We start from the raw sequence: 18,325 nt of genomic DNA, 5'->3' as shown, positions 1-18,325 counted from the left end.
GACTGACTGAAAAGTATTTACTAAACAACCTGCAATTGAATTCAAGCGTAAAGCAAAATAATTTTATTGTGCACTTTATAATTAGAAGAATGTTTATTTCAGTTAAAAAATAAATATTTGCAAAGAGTTTAATTCTAACTCAAATTGCAACCCAATGTTCTCTTTAAAAAAAAAAAAAAAAATACTACTGAACTGAGATTTTCTTGGTTTCAATCCCTGGAGATATTCATTTCACTAAACACATTCAACATTTTCCAATTACTCAAGTTACAAGCAAATATCACCACTTCAAAGTTTTTTTCTCCCTCATCAGCCACGGATGTCCTTTGTGAATACAAGAAAAACATTCGTACTGTATTCCACTTCTCCTCTGCATTCTCTCACCATGCCAAGGGATTGCGAGCCACATCTTTCCATGTTTAAAAATGCCATAATGCACCACCAGGTCTGCATGCGCTCTCTCCTTCCTCGCTCATTCTAGCCCTCTCATTCGTCGGCACCACCATGGCATCAATCCCATACCAGGCATCAACTTATGTCATTACAGCTCTGCATTATATCTTGTTTCACAGCGCTGATAAACGAATCAATGAAAAGAACAGTGGAGGACAAAAATGGAACACCCACCATGGTCCCTTCGAATAGAACCTGAACCTCCGTACAGCCTGTAGTTATGTGGCGAAATGGTTTAGAGAAAACAATTTCTATACATATGTAGGTGCTCATGCTCGGAGAACCAGACCACTCCTTAAAAAAAAATCAATTCTGAAAACTCTACATAATATTCTATTAAACATTAGATTAAATGTTTGTACCCAAGTTAAGATTTTCTACACAATGTTGCTGTTTTCCTATTTGCAGCTGCATAAACAATACCCCCACAACCCTCCTTTGGCTAGCAGAGCTGGTAAAGACTACATTTAGCAGGGAGTTAATTCTAAACTTTAAGATTGATAGTTCAGAATGAAACAGCAATATCCCAGTGCACATAGATTCACTACTGGACATTCAATGCAATGAATGATCTAATCTGGAAAGCCAGCAATTCAACAAATGTATCAACTAAAGAGAGCAACAAGATATCTTTAGCAAGGGTATTTTCAGATTCACCTATGCTGCCCTCATGGGATGGTAATGTAACTTGCTTTGGATGTCCAATGTGGAACTGAAGTGTTATTTACTAGTACAAAGCCAAGAAAATGTTTTTAAAAAATTATGCCGATCTGGCAAAACGTAACCGTGATCCTGCAGAGGTTATACAATTATAAATGAAAACATGGGTGCAATTTGCACATTTCAATTTTAAAATACTTTGGATTCAAAAACATACCAGCCTTTAACTAACTCATTCCAAAGCTTTTAGCTCACCAATATACTTACATTTTCAAAATTTCAGAAAGCAAAGGGGGTGTTACTCTTAAATGTAATAACATTTGAAAATAATACTCCTAATTCCATTGAAGGCATAGTGTCTATTCACTTATGTCATTGTGCACTTATGCAAAGAGAAAAAAACCAGAAAAGACTTGGAAGCAGGGGCCAAATTTGCAAAATCGAAGGCCAAATTATTATAAGCCAAAAAAAAAAATGCAGATAGAAACACAAAAGATGCGATTTTACAAGTCAATATTCGTTTAAATATTTTCAATCCTTTGGCTGGTTACTCTATTTGAGACTTCAATGAAAGCCCATGCAAAAGGCATCTGCTGCTAAGATCATTCTCTCCTTTAACACAAATTTGCATTAAATTCAGAAAAAAATGGTTTCTAAGGAGGATGTAAATAATACCTCTACTGAGGTATAGACACAAGTGCACAATGGTTATTAAAGATCCATTATGTCCACTGTGGGGGGGAAAAAAATGTGAAGATAACCAGATCCAAATTGATACTCAGCTCCGATTACCCAATGTAATGCCTTTTCAGCAACTCACTTTTTCATTTAATGAGAACATTTCAAATAAATTCTATGGCCAGACAGGAAAATTCACCCAACATAGTTCATATTCAAGAAAAGTTCATTGCCAGGATTGCCAATGGAGACAATGCAAAGCCAATTAATTTGGGAGAACGTATTCACTGGTATTATGACAAAGAGTTCATCGTGAGGTACTGGTGAAGTGGTTTCGTTTTTATATATCTTTTGGCAATATTTTCTCTATACAGTTTAGAATTGTTTAGGGTACATACAAGATATAACCTGGATTAGGAGAAGTGAATTTAACCAATTAAAAAAGGCTATCTTGATACAATGATAGCATTATTACAAAAAAAATGCAGTTTACTAGGTAATAAAAGGTAGAAACCTTTGTCTACCCTGCACATACATTTGGAGTTAAACTGCACCTCAGTCAGCTGATGTTGTAACTTCGTAATCTTCAATAGGAATGAAAGGGTCAAGTTACGTATGCTGTTCAACACTAACTTGGACATGGTGTCAAATGCTCAACACAACTGAGAGACTGGAGTTCATAGAAGAGTAACCAATGTGTGCACATAAATTAGTTCATTAGTTTAAGAAATTAAACTCATGACAGAACTACATACTGCAGTATGAATCAGGAACAGGAAGAAGCACTTTCAAAATTCACCTTATCATCAGTGTCTTGAATGACATTGCAAGGCAACCCCTTAAACATTTTCTTCAATTATGTAGCAAGAAAAAGTTTGTGAAAACCTACTTTTGTGTTTACTTACCATTATTTAAATCTCTACACTCTTTCTTCACATTTGCTAAGCATGTACAAATCTTTTTACATTCCCCAACCCGATGATTTGGACTCCATGGTAGATCCAAAACCAGGACCACCTGAATTGGATCCCGACCCCCAACCTAATGCACCGGAATTTGAGCTATACGTATTATTATTTGTTCCAAGTGGCTGATTCTGTTCCCTTGGTACGTTGCCCTGATTTTGCTGTGGGTTTGCCCCTGCAGCACCAGATTGATTCTGTTGCCGAGCCATCATTCCCATCATTCCCCAACTACTCTGTAGGGCTGCCTGGGCAGCAGCCATCATTGCTGGGTTAATACCATAAGCTCCAAAATTCATTCCTCCCCCACTCATTCCTCCTCCTCCCATGTTACTGTTGGGACTGACATCCAATCCTCCTCCACCACCCCTGTTGTTTCCAAACCCATCCTGATTGCCAAAGCCTCCCTGGCTGTTTGTGAATCGTCCTCTATCTATCTGTTGTCTAGCATTCAGATGCTTAGGTTCTGCACTGGAAATGTGCACACTGGACCCCTTAATGATCAGATCTTCACCACACAGAGACTGGGCAACCTGTGAAAGAAAGCAAACAACAATGAAATTATGCAAGATAATAAATTACTAATAAGTAATTAACTACACAATGATGCTCAGCTCTCTGGGATGAAGAACCCCTCTTGGTTATATTAATTCCAATTTAAATAGCAGAACCAAATGAGAAAATATGCGATTCTAATACTTTTTCAAAACAGCAAAATTAAATAAAACAAAAGCATTAATATGCTTCATACAATGCTTATACTAAATTATTCCCAGTGCTTCAACAAGATTTATTGCATATAATGATGCAGCTCAAAATTATGTCCGTAAACAAATTGCGACATCATCCCTCAATTCAATAGTCACCAGAATTGCTCATGCTTATAACTATATAATATGCCCAACTTAAAATATCTTAATATACTGGCACCTATAGTACACAAAACGGTAGTATGGCTTTACAGCTATTTTTGACAATATTAAATGTATCTTCAAATGTCTGATTATATGAATGAACCAGAAAGTAAATTGCCTGATAAAGTCTTCTGGTCAGAAGTATATTACACTTACTTGGGGGATGGAATATACAATGTAAAACAATAAAACTTAAACTAAAGCTCAGATTTTAACTTACGCAAGTCTTAGAAAGCTAAATGTTTAGCATTTTCACTTTTATAAAAACCTACCTGGTCATCAGCAAAAGTGACAAATGCAAAAGCACGGAAAGGTTGTGGTATAAATACATCGGTGACATCTCCAAACTCGGAAAAGAACTGACGGAGATCATCAGCAGTCATGTCCTCAGGGCAGCGGCCCACAAACACTTTCCTGCTTCTTAATGGCTCATCTGCATTTTGCTGAAAAAATAAAATGACATATAATATCAGGACATTTCCTTCCTAGTTCCTATGGAAGCAGATTTGCTGCTTTACCATCCGGCTCAACACTTCGGTGGTGGTGGACAAGCAGATTTTCCCGGACTATTAGTACTGTAATTCCTAATTTTGTAAAAGAAAGTTACAGTCAAATGACAAATGTACTGCTAAACCCAGTATATTTAAAGGGAATGCAAGATCAGGGAGCCAGGCGAGTGGATAGTGACAATGGTAAACATCAACTGATGAGCCGAATGCCAAATCACTGAGATTTCAGAATAGTTCAATGGGGAACCATTGCAGTTTTATTGTGCTATCAGGGGAATGAACTGGACAAAGATAAAAAACTGCAGGCGCAGGAAACTTGAAATGCAAAACAATTGGAAAATAAATGTCAGGTAGTATCTATAGATAAATAAGCAAATAACATTTTAAAGTAAAAAATAAAAATGCTGGTGGAACCTGAACAGGCCAGGCACCATCTATGGAGAGAAATGGATAGTTGACGTTTTAAGTTCCTTTAGGAGTTTGCTTTTTGCTCCGGATTGTAAAAGCTAAAGTTTTATATCCCCAATTAACATTTTAGGTTAAGACCCTTCATCAGAAGAAAACAACTGGAAGAGATGGTCGTGGAGGCTTGCAGAGAACAAATGGAATATGAAATTATGCTGATAAAGCAAAGGCAGGCAATATTACCATGGATTAAATTGGAAAATTCCTCTGGTTGATGAGTTAATACAGGAACTGAATGGCTGATGAATTGCTGGTTGAGAAAAAGTTATATTTTGATACAAGCAATTTAAATCTATAGAAAGCTTATGTAAACTTACCCTATTCTTGGTCCGATAATAAGCACCCAGAGTTTAATGTGTTGTGTTTCCAGCTTTTTTTTACTGCAAATTTCTAAAAGCTGCAGATTATCTTACAGCAGTTGCCCACCCATTCAATTTGATTTCAGAATGAGCTTCCACTCACAAATAGTTCCAACTGCAAGAGCACATTTATAGCTCTCGCATTCCTTGATCTACCATTGAAGACCTAACCTGCATTATCTCTCAAAGACTATTTCAAAGCAATTCTTAGCCATTTTACATCTTAAAATCAGGCCATTAAAAACTTGAGCCTACATCCTATTTTGAAACAAGCCCCTTTTACACAAAAATAAAAAAATGCAGATGTTAAAAATCTGTGCTCAGTCATAACACCAGATACAGGATACATAACACCAGAGTTTAAAAATCAAGATTATGAAATAATTCAAGGCTTGAGATTGCTTACGTTCATACATTGTAAACTCATGAATCATGTTATGCAAGGTAGATCAATTGCAAATTTACAATGGATTACCATTCTGCGCATAAGAAACAAATCACTTGAATCCCTGAAACCTGCCCTGCTATTTAATAAGCCAATGGTTTACCCGATTTTAACTCAGTAGCAATACAGCCTGTTGAGTTTAAAAAGAGTTCAGGCCAACAACTGTGAATGATTTTGAAGATTAAATTTCAGGATAATTATAGATACAAGAACAAGAGTAGCGAGAGACATGAGGTGTACTACTATCCAAGTTTCAGAACAAGCCAAAGGAAAATTAGCACCAAAAGATGTGGAATTGATGTGGGACAGAATAGAGACAATTTCAAAAATGTTGACAAATAGAAAAAAACAATTCAATTTGACAAAAACAAAGCTGTCCGTGGTAAATTGAAGGCAAAGAAGTAAATTTGTAATTTAATATTCTTTAAGCAAAAGTGTTTTGGCTGCAGAATAAGTACATTCCTATAATACAGGATAGGCAATCCAAGCCAAAGCTCCCTTAACAAAACAAAAGCATATATGACAGATGCAGGTACTTGGTATTAGTCAGAACCGAGTAAATTCAAAGAAAAGCGAGAAAGAAAGGTAGATTTACAGAGAAGGTAGACAAAAATGCCGGAGAAACTCAGCGGGTGAGGCAGCATCTATGGAGCGAAGCTGGTTTTGGGTCGAGACGTTTTGGGTCGAGACCCTTCTTCAGACAGAGAAATTATTTGCTTTCAGCTCTTTATACAGCATTTATTCAGCTCTTTATACAGCATTTCTCTTCTCAGGAAGATGTTAGTACAAACTAACTACAACCAGGTGAAGAGAAAAATAAAAGCACATACCTTGGAATTGGGAAGTTTGCAATCACACCATCGTCCTTCAATCATGTGTCGTTGCGACATCACTTTCACCTGTGTTTCATATTCTGTGAACCTGATGAAGCCAAAGCCTTTTGCATTCCCAGTTTTGATATCTTTCTTCACCTGTAGATGTACACGTTATTTCAGAATATTTATGCAAGTAATTACAAGAAGCCTCCATGTACAGCAAATTTCTATTGCATCTAAATGTTTAACATCCAAACTTTACAAACAAGATTGCAACCTCACCCAACACATTTGACCAAGTTAAGATTTAATCGGACCCAGGTTCGACCAGACTAAGGGTGCTGTCTGTACGGAGTTTGTAGGTTCTCCCTGTGATGACATGGGGTTTCTCAGAGATCTTCAATTTTTACTCCACACCCCAGACGTCTGTAGGCTTGTAGGTTAAATGGCTTGGGTTTGTATACTTGGTATAAGTATAAATTGTCCCTTGTGTGTGTAGGCTTGTGTCGGTGTGCTGGAATTGCTGGTTGGCACGCACTCGGTGGTCCGAAGGGCCTGTTTCACACCGTATCTCTAAACTAAACCTAGAATAAGTTGCTGGGTTATAGAGCAATGAGGGGGAAATGGTACCTATATCATTGTAGGTAAAAGGCAAAATGCTTCAAATGCAGCAAACTCAGCTCAAGAATGTGTACAAACTTATAATATTAAAGTTTCAGCTGTGTCGTACACATTATTTCTGCAAACAAGATGTATAAGCAACACAAAATGTAAGCATAGTACAAGAAACTTAAATTCATCTGTACTACTACACAACTACAGAGTTGTTTGTATACAGCAAATAAATAGATTTGGGTTATTTTATGGCTGTATTATGAGAGTTTTTGGATGTTACAATACCTTGCCACCTGTGACATGAAGCTCACCTGCGCCATAATGACTTCACCGAAAGTACTAAAATAATCTTTTAAATCCTGATCTGTCGTCTTGCAGGGAAGGCCAAGAACAATGAGGTCCGATGTCTTCTGAACTGCTCTCTTCACTTTCACAGCTGAAGATGCATCAGTTTCATCCATTTTCCTTTTGTTGTCTAGATGCAAAGACAAACAGATATCTGGGTGTGAAAGTGATCCAGCACATTTGAATTCTACTGATCTCTCCCCCCCTGAACAGAAGGGTCTTGACCCTAAACATCACCCATTCCTTCTCTCCAGAGATGCTGCCTGTTCCAGAGTTACTCCAGCATTGTGTCTACCTTAAATCAGCATCTGCAGGTCTTTTCTGCACACGCACATTTTAAGGTTAACTCAGACATGCACAAGTACAGGAAACATCAGAACCAATGGTTTGTACCCATTACACCGAGTTCCATATTCCTTTTACAACAAATTGTAATTTTGAAAATGAAGTGGTACTTCCCATCAATACAGAATTATTTCCTGATTCTGCTAAAACAAATACAACACTGTATTTGCACTTGACTGTTCCTGATGCCAAAACACTCAGTTTCATCAATTTAGTGGAATTTCATTACGTAGATTTCTATATCAGAAAGAACACGGAAACCAAGACTGAACTTCAGCTGTGGCCTAAGAAAATCTTTGAAAGGCAACCATACTTGTGTCTCTAATCCTTGCAATAAACACCAACATACCATTTGCCTTCAACATTTACTGAAACTGCAGGCTTTCATCTTCAGAAATCAGCAACATCAGATCCCTCTGATCAAGACATACAACTGTATCCCCTTCCCATAGCCCAAAAGATGCTGGAATCTTAGGTAAAAACCAACCTGGAGAGCCTTGACCGGCTTTTCAGCAACATTGTTTGTTGCCCTAGAGATAGATGCAAGTTAGTTCTCAGGACCAGACAAGGTGAGTGATGTGTAGAACAGTCTCAAAATGGCTTAATAGCTGTAATTGCCAGCACATTACCATGCAATGTCTCACATTAATGTTAAAGGTATGGGAAGGACAGGTTAGGAGACGACATTGCAGGTGCGGTAAACTTGGGTAAAATAAAAATTGCTGGAGTAACTCAGTGGTCAGGCAGCATCTGAAGAGTGAAATGGGCAGACATTTCAGGTCGGGGCCCTTCTTCACAATCAATATATCATGCCCTGACCCAAAATGTAGTTTGTCTTTCCCCCCCACAATCACAGATCCTGCCTCACCACCAAGTTCCTCCAACCTGTATTTTTTTCAATTGGTGGGGGAGGGATGATACTCCCTCCAATCGTTTTGACTGTGCAGACGCCTGCAAAAACCAACCAACCAACCACCACCAGACCAAGTGTTCAAGAAGGAACTGCAGATGCTGGAAAATCGAAGGGTCTGAAGAAGGGTTTCGGCCCGAAACGTTACCCATTTCCTTCGCTCCATAGATGCTGCTGCACCCGCTGAGTTTCTCCAGCATTTTTGTGTACCTTCGATTTTCCAGCATCTGCAGTTCCTTCGTGGTGTGTACCACGTATGTACTTCGATTGTGTACCTACAATCTGAAGGAAATAGGTAACGTTTCGGGCCGAAACCCTTCTTCAGAAGAAGGGTCTGAAGAAGGGTTTCGGCCCGAAACGTTACCTATTTCCTTCGCTCCATAGATGCTGCTGCACCCGCTGAGTTTCTCCAGCATTTTTGTGTACCATCAGACCAATCCGGGCCCCACTAACCTCCACCCACACCAGCCTGCCCCCTCCCCAACCCACAACCAGGCAGACCTGCCGCAAACCCCCTCGTTAATGGGGAGAAGGGAGGAAAATGCGGTCGGGAAGGAGGCCATGATTGAACGGTCGAGTTGACCTGATGGGCCGAATGGTCTAATTTGCTCCTATCACTCATAGACACATAGAAAATAGGTGCAGGAGTAGGCCATTCGGCCCTTCGAGCCTGCACCGCCATTCAATGTGATCATGGCTGATCATCCAACTCAGTATCCTGTACCTGCCTTCTCTCCATACCCCCTGATCCCTTTAGCCACAAGGGCCACATCTAACTCCCTCTTAAATATAGCCAATGAACTGGCCTCAACTACCTTCTGTGGCAGAGAATTCCAGAGATTCACCACTCTCTGTGTGAAAAATGTTTTCCTCATCTCGGTCCTAAAAGATTTCCCCCTTATCCTTAAACTTCCCCAACATCGGGAACATCGTGACCATTCTCTCTCCCTACCAAACCTCGACAACCTGCTTCCCCTCCTCCCTCCCCCCCCCCATTTCCCCCTCTCCTCCCACGCCAGAGCAGACCAGGCCGCACCTTTCGGGTAGTTCACCACGTAGACCAGGTTGCCCCATCCGTTGTCGGGGGCGTGCAGGATGCCCTCCACCAGCCGCACCCCCCGCAGACACTGGTTGTCCGGGTTGCGGTAACGCAGGCCGTACGCCCCGGGGAACTGCGCCGTCACGGTGGACAGCAGCAGCGTGCCGTCGTCCTCCGACGGGATCTCCATCGGCTCCTCCGACTCCTCGTCGACCACACGTATGTACTCTGCCATGGCCAGGGTGGAAAAAAACAAACGCAAACGCGTAGCTATAACGGCGAGAAAACAAAAGTTAAGACGGGAAAATTATCGGAATAGAAGGTGAGCCCGGACCGTTGGTCGTTCAACGACGGAGCCCGACAACAAGCTGACAAAATGGAGGCGGCTAGTGGCGGACACACGAATTCAACCAACGATCCTATAGCGGAGCAAGATGCTCCACGCCTACGTAATCCAACGCACTGACGTGAAATACGTAACGTAGCGTCACGGCCGCCATTTCTCAATGCAAAACGCGGCTGACGTTATGCCTCCCGCAGTGCAATCCAAAGATACTAGAGGAGAAGATGTAGCTCAATTTATCACACAGACCAAACTTCTCACTATTGAGTCCATGTACAATTCACGCTGCCTCAGAAAAGCAGCCAACATAATCAAAGACCTGTCCCACCCAGGTCATTCCTTCTTCTGCATGCTCCCGTCCATCAGAAGGTCAGGTCAAGTCACATTTATTTATATAGCACATTTAAAAAACTACTCTTGTTGGCCAAAGTGCTTTACATCTGTTACTAGACCAAGTGCAGACCCGTTGGGTCTGTTCCCCCAACGTGCGGTTGTGTGGGGTGGGGTGGGTGGGGGGGCGGCATGCAGCGTCACACACACTAACTATCCCCTCCCCCGCACTCACGCTAATTACCCCCATTGATATTATATTAATATTATTAATTTGCTCCTTTTACCCCATAACCACCCTATCTACTGACGCATAGCCCCCAACTTGCAATCACATCTAGAGGGAGGGGGAGGCGGGGGTAGAGAGTGAGGGCAGAGAGAGAAAGGGCAGAGACAGAGAGAGAGACACACAGAGAGAGGGGCAAGAGGGATAGGGGGGTGGAGATGAGAAGGGGGTGGGTGAGGGGGGAAAGGTGGGGGAGGAGGGGAGGAGAGAGAGAGGGTGAGAGTGAGGGGGAGAGGTAGGGAACAGGGTGAGGGGATGGAGAGAGGGGGGAGAGGAGATAGGGGGTGTGCTGAGAGGGGGGCGAGGTGAGGGGAGGGGGAGAGGTGGGGAAGGGGGTAGGGGTGTGTGGAGGGGAGGGGGTTTAGGGGAGGGACGGTGGGGGAGGGGGAGAGAGAGGGGGGGAGGAGAGGAGGGGGGGAAGAAGAGGAGGGGGGGTAGAGGAGAGGGGGGGGTAGAGGAGAGGGGGGGGGGAGAGGAAGGGGGGAGAGAGGGAGAGGGGGGAGAGAGGAGAGGGGGGGGGGAGAGGAGAGGGGGGAGAGGTGAGAGGGGGGAGAGGTGAGGGGGGGAGAGGAGAGAGGAGGGGTAAGAGAGGAGAGGAGAGAGGGGGGGAGAGGGGAGGGGAGAGTGAGAGAGAAAGGGAGAGACAGGGGGGAGAGAGGGAGAGAGAGAGGTGGGGAGAGAGAGAGTGCCTTTTTACTTCAACCCAAACAACCATTTGCAGGCAGTGCTTTTTTACTTCAAACTAACCATATATTCATTTTCAAACCACATTAAGGGTACTCACAGTGATGTAGACATTTGTTCAGTGTCATTCAGAGCTCAGAGTGACAGAGACTAATTAACAGAGCTCCATCTTGCAGAGACTAATTGAGACACACCACTTCCTGGTTTTATAGTCTCTCCCCCTCCCTCCAGCAGGGGCAGCAGAGAGAATGGTGAATTTTGTAAAAACATTAATATCTCTCATTTTTCATCGACGGGAAAAATCCTCGGCACACATGCGGCGGAGGGGGGCTCTGAGCGAGGTGGCCAAAAATAACGGCCGTAGGTGGCGGCGTTCTCTCGGAAATCGCAGCACAGACGGCCAAAAGCGGTCAAGAGCAGAGATTTAGTAATATAGATAAGAATAGCACAACAAAACAGACTACAGACATATATACATGTAGCCCTCACTCAGAGGACGTCAGGAAAGGCTTGGGAGTATAGATAAGTCTTTAGTCTTGACTTAAAAGAGTCGATGGAGGGGGCAGTTCTGATGGAAAAGGGGATGCTGTTCCACAGCCTAGGTGTGGAACAGAAAGTACAGAAGCTTGACAGCACGCACCACCAGAATCAGGAACATCCTCTTCCCTTCTGTTATAAGACTTCTGAACAGTCCTTCCATGAGCTTGGGTACTGTTGAATTGTACATTGAGGATATTGGACTTTGAGTTTTTTGCATCACCGAATTAACCTCAGCATGCCTGCTTTATTCAGAACAATAATTTGAAACATACAGTTATTACATCCTTTTCAAACTACAGTTGTCTTGGAGTAGCAAAATAAATAAATCACTGGAATCTCCAGAGCAGACATTGCCATCAAACAAGACATTCCACAGTTTCCAATTCTTTCAATCAAAACTGCCTTCTGTTACAATCTAATTTCTAGCCTCAAATTAGGAATTTGTGTTTCATTGTTTTCATCTCTTTGTGTTACTTCCCTAGGTCCTCTGAACAGCTTGATGTAGTTAGTTTTTTTTTTAGTGTATCTGCAGCTTTGCAAAACTATAATCAACCTGCAGTATGTTTATAATTATTTTTAAATGACTGGGGCTCTCTCATTTTTTTGTTCCGTGATGATTAGGGCAGAGACAAAACATTTCCACTCTTCTCTGCATCTGGAAAGTTAATCAATTATTCCATGGCAGTGCCCAAGATTTTTTTTTTGGAAAAACACAAAATGCCAGAGTAACTCAGGCAACATCACTGGAAGACTTGTACCATATGCTGTACAATTTTGAAAGGTCACAATCAATGCATGCACTATTCCCAAGGCTGCCAGCTGTATTGCTCTGGGATATGCCATCAGGCCCTGTTTTCATGGTAGAGGATGAAGATAACTTCCTTGGAATCAAAAGTCAAATGAAAGAGAGAGGAAACTGGTATTGGTGGAAGAAAAGTGTTTTCAGAATCAGAATCATCCAGTTTTGACTGGACTTTGTGGTCAAGAAGGTTCCCCGAGTTGAGCAGCAAGACGTTATGTGAGGCATGGGCTTTGAACAGTGCCATCAAAGCAAATATCACTCATGAAAATACACTGTGAACCCTTGACAAGCTGCAAGGCCCTGCCCCTGATCTGCTACGTTTAAGCTATCAAGATATTTAAACTCTGATGAACATTTTACAGCTATCAATAAAACTGTCATTGATTCAATTTAAAGGAAAATCAAAACAACCTTCTACCATTTTAACTAATCTAAAGTATTAAAACAACACACAGTTCAAGAATCAAGAATACTTAATCATCAGGAACAATACAATTCTTTCTTGCTGCAGCTTTAGACACATTTAATGCAACACAAATAATTTATTCCTAAATTTCTTCATGTCCTTAAAGATCAGCATTGTACTGAAAGGAGTTACATATACAGTGCCAATGCCCAGAACACATCAGTCGGTATGGAAGGAAATTTTAGGAGTTCTACATGAAGCACAATGAAATGCAGGCCAATAGCTCTATTTAAACAGAGGCTTTATATTGGTTCAATGTAGACTATGGTAATACTGCCTCCCAGTGGTAAACCTGTACCTTCCTTTAACAGTCGATGAAGGAGAGACTACTAATACTGAAGCGGAAGCGAAGTATTGCGAAGGTCTTCCAGCTCTATTACAATTGTACTTAATCTTTGTAAATTATTTGTTTATCGTGGTATATGCCAGATCACCAATGATTAATAAACCAAATCACTTAATGCGAGATGTATTCTAAGCCACAATGCATTGTGTTTTCTTTCCTCCATGCGATTGATATTTCATTCCGTTCTCCACATTGCCTTTCAGTAACAAATCTTACAACCTAGATTCCTGTTGCAGAATTTGTTCTCACAATCTCTTGGCACATCAAATAAATCTTTAGTCTGAGAGTGGTGAATCTATGGAATTATTTGCCACAGAAGGCAGTGGATATATTTAAGGCAGAGATAGATTCTTGATTAGTACGGGTGTCAGAAGTTATGGGGAAAAGGCAGGAGAATGGGGTTAGGAGGGAGAGATAGATCAGCCATGATTGAATGGCAAAGTAAACTTGATGGACCGAATGGCCTAATTCAGCTTCTATTAATTATGATCTTATAATAAATTAAATCTGTTCGCCCCTTCACCCTTAGCTATGATATACAGAATAATGTAAAAAATCTCATTGGCAATATTATGGATTTTGCAGGAGAATATAAAACAAAAAAAATCTCAACCTCCCTACTTTAAGTCTGAAGAAAGGTCTTGACCTGAAACGTCACCCATCCTCTTTTTTCCCCAGAGTTGCTGCTTGATGGATTGAGTTGAATCAGCACTTTGTGTCTATCTTAACAGAATTAAGGAGTGTTTCTGGATGGCAGGTACTGATTGAAGGCTGCCCCAAGGATCAGTACTTGGGCAACAGCTAGTCACAATATATTTTAATGATTTGAATGAGGGAACTTGTTTACTTACTAGTTTGCAGACCACAAAAAGCTGGGACGAAGTGTGAGGAGTGTGCAGAGGATCCAATGCGATTTGGGCAAGTCGGGTGAATGAACAAATACATGACATATGGGCAAATTGATGGCAAATGAGGAGTTTAATGTGGATAAATGGGAGGTTAACCTCTTTTATACTAAAAATCAAAAGTTTATAAATCAAATAGAGGTAGACTGGAAAAAGGCAGAGGCACAAAAAGTGGATATGCATGAGAGCAAGCACATACAATCAGATATACACACAAACACACATATGTATATATACACACACATGTACATACACATATATGTATAATATATATACAGAGCGAGAAAGACACACACATACAGATAGTCATGACCATTTTTCCCAGGGCACTAGTATCCAACACAGGGGGCAGAGCTCTTATAAGTTTAATGGAGCCGTTTGGGCAAGTTTTTTTCTACAGTAGTGTGGGCCTGGAACACCATTGCCAGGGATGTGATGGAGGCAGATATGATAGTGGCGTTTAAGAGGCTTTTAGATAGGCACATGGAAGTGCAGGGAATAGAGGGATACCAGGAAAGTATTTTGTCAGTTACGGCACAAGCTTATGCATTCCCCAATGGATGACATTGCCACATTGCCTGGATGTCAGGTGCAAAGTATATCAGGCTGCACCATATACGAGTGAGAACTAATCTGTTTTTTTAGCAGCAGGAGCTACTTGCCCTTTTGTTAGCTCGAGTGGGAACACATAACTCAAACTGATCACCTTGTGCTCTTTTTAGAGTTACTGACATTTGAAAGAGTAGTTATAGATTGAGCAACATTGAGAATTAGGTAATACTTCCATCTGCAGTTAGCACTTGTCCAGTGTACATATTTCTTCAAACATTCAATGTGCATCACATTGTTTAATGTTCCTGGTAGAGACACTCCTGTATGACAACAAATAAAGTGACTATAACTTTATTATGTGGTGTGCGTTTTAATAGAATTTCATTTGAGACAGAAATGAGAAAACATCTCTCATGAGTGGCCTTGGGTGTGGCAGGGACAATAGTAAACTCAGCTTTAGGGCACATCAGTGAGTTTTCAACATCCAGTCTTTTGTTATCCAACTGCAGCTTTACCTTGGAATTATAAATATACAAAGTTTTTGCAATACTCAGGTCAGCATCCAGAGACCTGGCCAGTGTCCAAACCTATCCAAAATAACATCTGTGCATTTGCAAGAATGGATCAAAACCTACCTCCAATAACAAAACAATCAGCAACTTTCTTCTGGTATCAATATCTTAATGTCATGTTTGGTCAGAAATCTAAATGGAATAGATTAGAACCATGTCCTCAAGTTCAGGTCAAGGATAGATATTTTGCATAAGGCATTTCATTTCCCAACCTCTCAGTGCCTCATCATCTACGATGAAAGACAGAACGTGATTTCTTCAGGAACACTTACAAATCATCTCATAATTCTCATATTTCCTTTCCATCTTGAAGGCCAGTCAGCCCCTCAACAGGGTGCTAACTCGGAATATTTTATCCATCACATTTCCCTGTAATCAATTCTCTCGCATACCCGACAGATACAGATTTAAAACACGCATTAAACTTCTCACCATCAGTGCATGGTTAGTGCTACCACTGAATGTATGGTTACTATCACCGCAGGATGTATTGTACTTCCTAACCATTAATGCACATCATGGCAATAGTAATTTTTCAAAATAAATTGCAAAGTGTGATTTTAAAACATCTTCAAGCCTTCTGATCAATATTACCGATATCTCTAGTTATCCCTCCATGATATTTATCTTGTTATTATTATAATATTTCCTTGGAACATACTTTGCCCATTGAATCTATGCTGGCTTTCAGGTCATTCCCATTTCCTTCCCTGTAATTAATGCTCTCAACTCTCTTGTTACCCACCTGTTCTATAGGTGTGCTCACTTGCTCACCTTTGGGAAATTGGAGAAAACTGGAGCATGCAGAAGTGCAAGGGGAGAATGTGCAACTCCACACCGTGCCTTTGAAAATGATCCACATGGTAAGCTGCTCTGGAGGGTTAAATCACATGGGTGAGTGAATACAGAATTGGCTTAGTGGTAAGAAACAGGGGATGGTGGTGGTGGAGGGCTGTTTCTTGGATTGGACACCCATGACTAGTGGCGTATCAATTGCTGTTTGTCACCTATATCAGTGATTTGGATGAGAATATACCACGCATGATCAACATTTGCCAATGACACGAAAATAGACAGTGAAAATGATTATCAAGAATTACAGCTTGAAAAGCTGGATATAAATAGAGTTTAATTCAGGCAAGGTGTAAGGTATTGCTTTTTGGGAGATGAAACCATGGCAAACCCTTCAGTGAATGGAATAGCCCTGGGGAGTGTTGTAAAGCAGAGATCTAGAAGTAAGTATATAGTTCCCTGAGAGTGTTGTCACTGGTAGATAGGTTTAAGGTGAGAGGGGAAAATGTTAATTAGAACCAGAGGGGCAACATTTTCCACACAAATGGTAGTGGGTATATGAAAAGAGCTGCCAGAGAAGGCAGTTGAGGCAGTATCAACAACATTTAAAAAATATCTGCACAGGTACGTGGACAGGAAAGGTTTTTCAGTATATGGGTCAAACATGGGTAAATGGCACTAGCTTGTAAGGGACATCTTGGTCAGTATTGAGGAGTTGGGCCAAAGGGTCTGTTTCCCTTCTGTATGACTGCAACAGTCTGTAGGAGGAACAAATCAAAGTCACTGAAGCTGTGAAGCAGCAGCACTATCTGCTGCACAATCAAGTGCTCCTTATACACAGGTGACACTCGCAGTGGTTGTTATTGGAAATGTAGCATGTGTCAGAACATACACAAGTACAGCAGGTATTGCAATGAGAAAAATACCAAAAGATCAGTGGAGTATTACCAGCATTACAAAAAAATCCAAAGTCCACAAATGAGCTAGGTTGGAAAATTGTAAACATCTTAGTTTAGAAGAGGACCATTTAGTATTCTAATAGCAGGAAAGAAGCTGTTCCTGAACCTGGTGGTAATGTTCATATTGTCAAAAACGTTCTTGAGAATGTTTAGGAAGGAACTGCAGATGCTGGTTCACATCGAAGATAGGCACACAATGCTGGAGTAACTCAGCGGGACAGGCAGCATCTCTGGAGAGAAGGAATGGATGATGTTTCGGGGCAAGACTAAAGGGCCTCAACCCGAAACATCACCCATCACACTTTCCAGACATTGACGACTGCTTTGGTGCCACCTCCTGCACCCACACACAACTGACTGACTTCATCCACTTCACCATCAACTTCCATCCGGCACTCCAATACACCTGGACGATTTCCGACACTTCCCTACCATTCCTTGACCTCACCATCTCCATCGCAGGGGACAGACTCCTGACCGACATACATTACAAACCCACTGACTCACATGGCTATCTGGACTACACGTCTTCCCACCCTGCCCCCTGTAAAGACTCCATCCCCTACTCCCAATTCCTCCGCCTACGCCGCATCTGTTCCCAGGATGAGACATTTCATACCAGGGCATCGGAAATGTCCTCGTTCTTCATGGAACGGGGATTCCCCTCCGCCACCATAGATGAGGCTCACACCAGGGTCTCATCCATACCCCGTAACACTGCTCTCTCTCCCCATCCCCGCACACGCAACAAGGGCAGAGTCCCTCTGGTCCTCACCTTTCACCCCACCAGCCGGCAACTACAACACATAATCCTCCGCCATTTCCGCCACCTCCAACGTGACCCCACCACTCGCCACATCTTCCCATCTCCCCCCATGTCTGCCTTCCGCAAAGACCGCTCCCTCCGCAACTCCCTCGTCAATTCTTCCCTTCCCTCCCGCACCACCCCCTCCCCGGGCACTTTCCGTTGCAACCGCAAGAAATGCAACACCTGTCCCTTCACCTCCCCCCTCGACTCCATTCAAGGTCCCAAGCAGTCGTTCCAGGTGCGACAAAGGTTCACCTGTATCTCCTCCAACCTCATCTACTGCATCCGCTGCTCTAGATGTCAGCTGATTTACATCGGTGAGACCAAGCTTAGGTTGAGCGATCGTTTCGCCGAACATCTCCACTCAGTCCGCAATAACCTACCTGACCTCCCGGTGGCTCAGCACTTCAACTCCCCCTCCCATTC

General features: G+C 41.9%; 1 protein-coding gene across 2 annotated transcripts in view; it reads right to left on the bottom strand.

The window, feature by feature from the left end:
- Positions 1-2,109: 2,109 nt before the first annotated feature.
- The window catches only part of LOC116990434 (TAR DNA binding protein), a 36,368-nt gene continuing 20,152 nt past the window's right edge, over positions 2,110-18,325 (bottom strand). The window contains exons 1-5 of one of the 2 annotated variants that reach the window (XM_033048092.1): positions 9,512-9,956; positions 7,187-7,350; positions 6,276-6,416; positions 3,940-4,110; positions 2,110-3,286 (exon numbers count right to left, since the gene is read on the bottom strand). In XM_033048092.1, the coding sequence (XP_032903983.1) occupies positions 2,753-3,286; positions 3,940-4,110; positions 6,276-6,416; positions 7,187-7,350; positions 9,512-9,749 (1,248 nt within the window). In that variant the 5' untranslated portion in view covers positions 9,750-9,956 and the 3' untranslated portion in view covers positions 2,110-2,752. Of the gene's footprint in view, positions 3,287-3,939; positions 4,111-6,275; positions 6,417-7,186; positions 7,351-9,511; positions 9,957-18,325 lie in introns of those variants that run through there. The other variant, XM_033048094.1, reaches the window with a different exon arrangement.

The sequence above is a fragment of the Amblyraja radiata genome, chromosome 31 (assembly GCF_010909765.2).
Source record: "Amblyraja radiata isolate CabotCenter1 chromosome 31, sAmbRad1.1.pri, whole genome shotgun sequence".
In the NCBI taxonomy this organism is placed as follows: domain Eukaryota; kingdom Metazoa; phylum Chordata; class Chondrichthyes; order Rajiformes; family Rajidae; genus Amblyraja; species Amblyraja radiata.
This window is presented reverse-complemented; position numbering and strand designations above follow the sequence as displayed.